The sequence below is a fragment of the Argopecten irradians genome, chromosome 8 (genome assembly GCF_041381155.1).
Source record: "Argopecten irradians isolate NY chromosome 8, Ai_NY, whole genome shotgun sequence".
Classification (NCBI taxonomy): Eukaryota; Metazoa; Mollusca; class Bivalvia; order Pectinida; family Pectinidae; genus Argopecten; species Argopecten irradians.
This window is the reverse complement of record NC_091141.1, coordinates 20,572,018-20,581,614: the sequence shown is the minus strand read 5'-3', so window position 1 is coordinate 20,581,614 and position 9,597 is coordinate 20,572,018. Positions and strand designations below refer to the sequence as shown.

At 34.1% G+C, this 9,597-nt stretch overlaps 1 protein-coding gene across 1 annotated transcript in view; it reads right to left on the bottom strand.

Annotated features, from left to right (window-relative positions):
- Positions 1 to 7,421: 7,421 nt before the first annotated feature.
- The window catches only part of LOC138329787 (PAX-interacting protein 1-like), a 44,299-nt gene continuing 42,123 nt past the window's right edge, over positions 7,422 to 9,597 (bottom strand). Inside the window, 2 exon segments of the mRNA XM_069277081.1 lie at positions 7,422 to 8,582; positions 9,335 to 9,410. Coding sequence (XP_069133182.1) covers positions 8,500 to 8,582; positions 9,335 to 9,410 — 159 coding nt within the window. The 3' untranslated portion in view covers positions 7,422 to 8,499.

Genomic DNA, 9,597 nt, shown 5'->3' with positions numbered 1-9,597 from the left:
TGAAATATTATAAAAAAACTCAAACAAAAGTTGAATTCTATATACAGTGACTGAATGAACCTTTTATGACAACAGGAAACAAATTGATTGAATGTGAACGTTTGGAATTTGTGATATTTATAAATTTTACGCTACCGACCTGACACTGTAGTACATCGTATTTGTAACGAGGAAAACTTCCCTAACTTGGGGTTAATTTTGATTCATGTCTCGTCAATCAATGATCAATAACTATATAGTGTCACATCGGTTGATTCATAAAACGGGAGTGTATTTTCGAGGTTTGGAAAGTGTATGTTGTATATGCGATTCCCACAACTGGCAAGTCATATGTTCCCATGGCCCACTGATGTGGGAAAATAGCAAATAGTTTTAGTAAAATCCCCCAGGCCAACATGATTTCATTTTGTTTAAAGTTTGATTTAATGAAAATTTTGAATGAATAGATTTTTATGCTATGGAGATAAAACACAAAAATCTTAGTGTACTCTAAATAAACTACGAAGCGGTTTATGATGAGAGTACACTCAGATTTTTGTGTTATATCTCCATACCATAAAAAATCTATTCAAATTAATCCTTATAATTCTTTACGAAAGATAACCTCTTCAATATTCAAAATTCATTTTGGGACTCTTTTGTCTATGAAATCATTACGCCGTCATCTCAGCCAAGCAAAAGCAACGTTACAAATTGCGACGACATTTTTTCCTTTATGTGGGATGAAGTAATTTTTAAATCCAATGAAAATGCGCGTAACGAGCGAAAATGAATTATTAAAATATAGGGTCGGGAAAGGTATTAATTGTTTAATTATGATTATGGAATATAATTTCAAAAGTGTGAGATGTTGATTTAAGTCTATTTCTTGTCGTTGGTTTGATTTTGTTTTGCGTCCTTTTCGTTTTGTTTGTTTGTTTGTTTAATTAAGTTCACGTCTTATTAACAACCAGGGTAATTAAGGATGGCCTCCCATGTATGTAGTGTGCACCGTGTTTGAAGTGCAGGTGTGTGTTTTGGGAGACTGCGGTATGTTCGCGTGATGTCTTCTTGTATAGTGGTATAGGGATTATGGGATAGGTTGGACGTTTTATACGGGCTTAAGCCAGAAAATCAGAGAAAAAACAAAGACCCCCAATCGCTACCTTTTTATAACTATCCTTCGTGTTGCTGAATAACTTCCAAAGGATGGAGGACTATTGAAAGGCTTTTAAGAACACGTTCCGTAAAATATTCTTACGTAAGACTCTGCCAGAACGTCGGTCTCGCATGTAGATAAGAAGGTAGAGTTTATGCGTTAACTAAAGCATATACCCCCGTAAATGACCTAAATTCTTACAATTCCTCATTACTAATAGCTTTTCAACTTAGACCCGTGTACAGTTAAACCCATACAAATGTGATAATTACGCTCATATATTTCTTTACGATTGCTCAAATTTCTATGTGATAAATTTTATTTTAATGTCGATTTTGGACGTTTAAGTTCTTTGGACGATGCTGCCAGCCGACCGAAGGTCATCTCAAGGTCATCTGAAGGTTTCAAACCTTCAAGGAAGCTGCCGTATTCATGTCACTGCTGTTTGGTGCGATCAAGTTTCAACATCCAAGTCGGTAAAAACGGTAAAAAATACCACAACAGAGAAAATGTTGCATAATTGAAAACAGAAGTCGTCGAGTTACTGTTCTGGTTTTCTTTTTAATAATGTTATGTTAAAGGTTAAAGGCCATATATACGTAACTTTTCTTCTTTTTTTTGTACTCACAAACGGTCAAAAATCGTATTACGGTAAACGTGTCTTGGTATGCGAAGGTGTACCGAGTATGTGATTTGGAAATCACTCAGGTCTCTTCTATGCGTCATGCAACACTTTCATAGATGTTGCGTTTAGGTGAAAAAATAATTACAGTTTCTAAAAATGCAAGAAATGATTATTGTCCTCATTTAATTAATAATCTAAATTCTATAAAATAACCTATCAAACAATGTTCATCCTGCTTCCACTGTGAGAAATCGATGAATTGACAGTACCGACCCTTTTATTTCGGTGTTCGCAATCACCGGTTTTGGTATGATGTGGTCTAACTTACACGAGATTTATATATTTGGAATTGGTATAACTGTCGATAAGGTATTTTAGAGTATTATATTGTTTTTTGTGTCACGCATTCTCTGTTGGAATCACCATCAAATTTACCAAGCCCTTTTAGTCACGCATACAGAAAAAAAACTATAATAAAGCTCGTTGCAAACTGTTGCACCGGAAATTATGATTTTCCGTGCGGAACACATGCGTTCTTTATTTGAAAAACATCTATTCAGTAAGGTGAAATTCAAATGATCGAATAAATACAACATATAAAACGATAAAAACACTGCATTAATTTCATTTTTCTACGGCCGATTACATGTTTATTTCTGATTTTTCCCGTTCGAAGTCGATTTTTCCGGAAATCGATCTTTATCGTTTCGGTTTGTATTTATTGTGGGTCACATTAGGCCTAATTATCTTTATGTGTTTTTATAATTTTGTATTCGAAACTTCACAGTTGGTCTCAGTAACAACTTACCTGGCTTTAGTTAACGTCTTAAACAGAGAGAACGTGGTGATTATATTGTAAATGTTTGTCATTAAAAAAAACCCCAAAAACATGATGATAAAACAGCAGAACACTAACTTTTTATATGTCCATTATTTAATGAACAAAAATCTTCACTCAGAACCAAAATACATAACTCTAATATTCCCCACTCGCATTTTAACACAAAAACTCTACTTCATGGCTGTGATGAAGAAAAAAAAGACATATTTATTGCAATGAATATCAGAATATATATCTTAAACTGAAAGATTTTTTTAGATTTTTTTTTCTACGGTGATAGGTTGGGAAGATACACTAATAATAATATTCATTCATAATGTAATGTTAAATGTTAAAATATTTTGTGGTACTATACCGGATTTGTTTGGAGATGGCTAATATAGGCTTTGCCTGATGCCAAATCCAATTTGTATATTATTTGCAATAAAATTTGTTGAAATGAAATGAGATGAAAAAAAACCCATGAAAAGTTACGTATATTGGGCCTTAAAGTTATTTTTAGAAATATTTTATTTCAATGTAAGACAATCAATCTGTAAAACACGAATTAGATTTGATATATATAGTTCCGACGAGAGATTGGTCGCTATTTCAATCATAAGATACCTAAAGTGCATCATTGTTGGTACCATTTAAGTTTACATCTGATTACAGAAACAACTAGTTATATATTGAATACTAACCTTGGGCTGATGCTTCCGATATAATCCTAAGAAGGATAACTCTTCCTTACAGTTCTATAGAATTGACGACTTCTTGTAATAAGGGAGATAACTCTTTTATCCTTCTTAGGATTATATCGGAAGCATCAGCCCAAGGTTAGTATTCAATATATAACTAGTTGTTTCTGTAATCAGATGTAAACTTAAATGGTACCAACAATGATGCACTTTAGGTATCTTATGATTAAAATAGCGACCAATCTCTCGTCGGAACTATATATATCAAATCTAATTCGTGATAACTCTTCCTTACAGTTCTATAGAATTGACGACTTCTTGTAATAAGGGAGATAACTCTTTTCATTTAACATGTTGTTTTACTCGCGTGCTGTTTAAAGATGCTCAACCGCCGACAGAGCATAAATGATATTAATCATTTGAACAATAATTGGTGTTTAATCGTGTATATATATGCCTAATTAACACAAAAATAATATGAAATAATTTATGTCGCCTTTGGTGCATGCGCCATCAATACTTCATTCCATATAGGATATAGTGTCATGGAATTTTTTCGGGATGCAATTAATTATTTTTCATATTTTCAACTTGAAGTAAAATTAGAAGCTCAAACTTTTTAATGGTGGTAATGGTGTAAAGTAAGTAACTTTTGTAACTGAAGAAAAATACTTAATCGTCTGCTCCTGTTTTTTATAGTGAAAAATGCAATTTGTCAGCGGTGGAGCATCTTTAAAGGCCCATTACCTTTCCGGAGCAAAATATAAAGGTTTCTTAAAAAGCATTAATAACACCAGAAAATGCATACCGATGATCTAAAATAAGGTTACGACACCAAGCATATGCAAAATTGCCCGCGTAATATATGAAAACAGTGGAGAGTCAATTCGCTGTTTTGCCGTCTGGCGCAGTGGTAGTCAACTACCGCGCGGTATTTAGGACGACGGCGGGAAACATAATACGACCCGCGTTATGAAAATAAACATTTTATTTATTTTAATCAAATCGTTCAGAAGGTGATGATAAATGTAGTATTAACGGTAAGTTAATAATTTTTAGGACTCTACAAAATTATCGATCTTGTTTGACATTCCCGTTTTAAAAATTAAAAGCCGTTTCGGAAAGGTAGTGGGCCTTTAAGATCGCACTACACTACGCTACACTTATCAACAGATATTAACGTTAGTGTATATATCGCCTGGGTTACCGAGGATGTTTAAAATGTCGTATGGATTTTAAATGTCAAATTAGGCCGTATACCTTCACCTCAGCATGCTACTGGACCTCTGTCACCTTCAATGGAGATCAAGGTCATTCAATTGAACAAACTTAAATGTCTAGGTTATTTTGAGAATTTTATATGGTTGCCCTTTGCAGTCGTTAATGGCCTAATAACTGAATCATAATCCATGCACTGGTATACTTTTTTCCCTTTGGGCTTCTTCAAACTATCACCCCCCCACCCTAGTATAAAACATTGTCTATATCTATAATCCTATGCAAATTTAGAAATCTTTTTCATTATATTAATTTTATTATGGAAAACGGCATTTTACAATTTTCACAAAAACCGTGCCGACGCCAAGGTGATTCCATAAATCCATCTCTCTAAGATCAAGAGGCGAGCTAATAATCCTCAGTTCATTTGTGACCAAAATTATCAAAAGTTAAGCTCAATTGACATTTTGGGCTCCACCCCTCGGGCCCCCGGTGTAGGCCCCAACATTTGTACAATTTTGAATCCCCACCCTTATCATAAGGATGCTACAAATGCAATATGAGTGCTATCCCATGCTTAGAGTCAGAGAAGTTGTTTATATGGAAATAGCCAAGTTGACTCCTTTTGGCCCCGCCCCTCCGTAAATTTTTCCGTCAGTAGGGATGATACGTCATCATAACAACTTACGTACACACTAATACATTACATGACACAGGGACATGTAAATCCAGACAATACACAGCGTTTGTAGTTTAACACCTAAGTTAATACATATACGGTGAATTTAAACACCGCGACAATTTATTTTGCTTTTGGTGCATGTGCAATCAATTCTTCATTCCATGTAGGACATAGTGCCAAGGAAATTTTTTCAGGATACAATTAATTATTTCAATATTTTTATCTTGAAATAAAATTTGAAGCTCAAACTTTTCAATGATGGTAATGATGTAAAGTAATTAACTTTTCTCACTGAAGAAAGACACCAATTCTTCTGCTGCTGTTTTAATTGAGAAAAAGATTATTTGTCAGTGGTGACACAGGGGGCCAACTCAATGAAAATGGATGTTGTCATACATTTTTTGTATTTGGTGGATGGACTGATGAGTATATATGACAGTCATGTGATTTTTTGAGAAAATATGAAATTTGAAAAATTATTAAAAAAATCGGGATATTTACTATAAAACTGTTTTATAGTAAATATCCCGATTTTTTAAAATAATTTTTCAAATTTCATATTTTCTCAAAAAAATCACATGACTGTCATATATACTCATCAGTCCATCCACCAAATACAAAAAATGTATGACAACATCCATTTTCATTGAGTTGGTCCCCTGTGAGTGGTGAAGCATCTTTAAATTGACTGACGGGAGGGACGACAGATGCCATAGTATCACATAAGCTCACTTTTAATAGTGTGTCAAAATTTTCGTCCAGTTACGCCACATATAACTGTTGTGAATTAAGCAAGTGCTCATACACGATCGCCTTAGTATATCCCCAACGGACCTGGCTGAAAGATGGCTGTGATGTCATCTATTGTTATAGCTTGAGGTATAGTCAGAGCAAAGTCTACTTTTATCACCTACTACTGTGGAACAGCTACCTTTTGCTGTGGAATAGTTTGTGAACTATTCCACGGGAAAAGGTAACTATTCCACAGTTGAAGGTAAATGTAGAGACCGGTGAACATAGCTTAGCATGTAGTCCCTGGGGGTCAGCCAGGACCAATATGGATATGATGATACAATGCTATCTCAAATTAAAAATTCTAACCCAGTTTGACTAATATCCTATGAAAAATAAGCAAATAACATTCATAAATGTGTTTTTCCTATATAAACTATAGTAAACTTGACCCCCTCCCCAGGGGGAAACATGAGACCCCAGGGTCATATAATTCACAATTTTTGTAAAGGACCTTAAGACCTTTCCATCTATGAAGAATATTTGATTCTACCAGTTCCAGAAGATTTTTGAAATTTTAGCCTATTTGACCCCTTTTGGCCCTTCCCCTAAGGCCCCTGGGAGTCAGTCATGGAAAATTTGTTAACAGGATTCAATGGCAATTTCATAAGGATAATTCTGACAATATTTGACAAATGAGACTTTGTCTCAGGTGACCTAAAAATGGCATCTATCAAACAAATTTACATCCCAACACCTTCCATGAAGATAATAATCCCGAAGGAGTACTTTCTAAAACACACTCTTTCGCCACACGATGTCACTTTTTCCCCCTCTATATGTACCGGTAGTATTATGATCCAAAACATGGGAATATTTTGTTGGTTTTTGTTGTTGTTATTGATTAGCTCCCTCTAAGGGCTGTGCTTATGGGAAAAGATTTTTGCCGAAATCACTTAAATGAGTTCAAAATCTGCATACAGACCTACATGTATGGTTCTCCATGTTGAACTGTGAAAACTAAACTGAGTAAATGTTTCAGTGCGAGTACCATAGGGTACCTGTGAATGGTTCTTTCAAAAAAACCATGCAAATCATGATTCTTGGTTTCCGAGTGAGGTAATGAAATGAATCATGAATAGGTCTCAAGGTTTAAATAGGTAATAAGGGTTTACCTGGAGCTGTAGATTAGTTAAACAATACCCAGTGTAATAGTGGAGAGTACCAGTGACTTTCGGTGCCATGTTTGAAGTATGAGAAACACCTCAAACTGTGGAATAGTCAAGATAATGAATAGTTCTCGGCCCTTATGGTCCTTGAACAATTCATTATCTTGACTATTCCACAGTTTGAGGTGTTTCTCCTATGCAGAAGCTTAACCAATGAAAATGACAGAAATTTTTTGAGACATAATCTGAGATTGGCAGAGTCTTTTAAATAAGTTTTTTTTTGTATTCATGATCTTAAGGCCAGGTGAGCTAAACATCACAAAGAAACAATGAAGATCTTTCATAAATATATATTTATTATGATTTTATAGCATGATCTACATGCTCAAAACTTTAAGCTACAAATGATATGAGGTACATGTTTATCACCAAACATACAAGTCTCTATTTGTACTCTCATGCATCTTATAATAAGTTCTACAGATTCCATTATTGTTGTATAGAGGTGAATTATGAACATAAAGAGCCCGTAAAGGTACAGATCTTCTAACACTGCAGAGTAGGAAAGAGAAAATGGATTTCATACACACATATATATATAAAAAAGTGAATAATATAACAATTCAAATATATATTATTAAATGAGTTATCTGAAGTTAATTACTCTGATGCTCATCTTACACTATGTATCTCGAAATGCTCCATCTACATGTTTCAATAGGTTTAGAATAATCTCAGAATCTCAAGAACTTCAATAAATAGGGAATAAACAAAAAAGTTTTAGGATCGACAGCAAGAATTGACTAGTAACAGAGGAAATGCTTTACAGGAATACTTATCCTTTCAAAGCTTTTGAAATTCACAACTCTTATTTAATACTCTCTCTCTCTCTCTCTGTCAACTCAAGTATGAACATTTCTACCATATTTTGTTCAATTTGACAAAACATAATAGTATCTATTTCAATCAGCACATCACCTCACAAAATGACCACTCTAAAGTCTTCTCTTCATTGCTTCCAACAAAGAAATCCCTTTCAAAATTGCATACAACGATTCACACAAAATAAGCTCTTTACTCTGAGTGTTCAGCTTCCAGCAAATGTATCTCATTCAAACCTTTGTTCATCAACACACATCTCACATATAACAACTCTGTATACTTTTGCCCAGTTTTTCCTGGAAAGTAACCACTTGTAAATCTATCCCTCACAAAATACACTCTGCTTCCTTCAGCAGTCATCCTCTTAAACGTTTCACCCTATACACCTCACACCTCTACGGTCCATCAGACCTTGTATCTATGGTCCACCGGACCTGGTGAATGGATTATTGAGCTGTGTCTACAGCACAACGTGGAAGTAGTTATCATGGAGTTAGCTGCCCTTGATTTGTCATTTTGACACTATGTGGTGTCAATGAACTTCGATTTGAAACATCTTATAGTCTATTTTCTGTCTGATCACCCCAGTCAGTATGAATTCTGCATTGTACATAACTGAAAAGAAAGTGATAGTGGTTATACAAACAATGCAAGCTTTTGTCAGTATAGATGTGGCGCTGCATGAATATACGTAGCTGAAACAGACAGTAATTTTACCAAAGAAGACAATTGAAAACTATTAAAGATGCTCCACCGCTGACATAGCATAAATGATGTTAATCATTTGAACAATAATTGGTGTTTAATCTTGTATATATATGCCTAATTAACACAAAAAATAATATAAAATAATTATTTCGCCTTTGGTGCACGCGCAATCAGTACTTCATTCCATATAGGATATAGTGTCACGGAATTTTTTCGGCATGCAATTAATTATTTTTCATATTTTTAACTTGAAGTACAATTAGAAGCTCAAACTTTTCAATGGTGGTAATGGTGTAAAGTAAGTAACTTTTGTAACTGAAGAAAAATACTAAATCGTCTGCTCCTGTTTTTATAGTGAAAAAATACCATTTGTCAGCGGTGGAGCATCTTTAAAAAACAAAAGAAACCTGTTAAATATGTAAACATGGTTTACGGTAATTGAAAACTGAGCTTGCAACCTTATAATCATCATCATAAGAATTACTAACATATATCCTAACTTTACTAACAGTACAGATTAAACATATATTGACAACATCAAAACGTCAGTCACCAGTTTGCTCTCTGTTTGACTTGCTGGAAAAAGTTGCTTATATAAATGCAATTTTTCCTACAAAATAAATCTGATAAAATTTCTCATGAAATTGTGTTATACTTACCGATATTCTTTGCCAGTAGATCCCGACAAAGGTGTACATCATTTTCACAAGTTACCAGGATACACTTGGGATTACCCTACAACAAATAAAATGTCTGAACACATACTAATAATGTTACAGATGAAATTCAGGAGCTAGTGAAAACATTAGATGTGTGATCGGAAATGTGGAGTACAGTATTATCTCTACAGATCATTTGTCAATATCACATATATAACACAGTAAATTGTGACAAGAAATTGCCATATTAAGGTTTGTTGAAC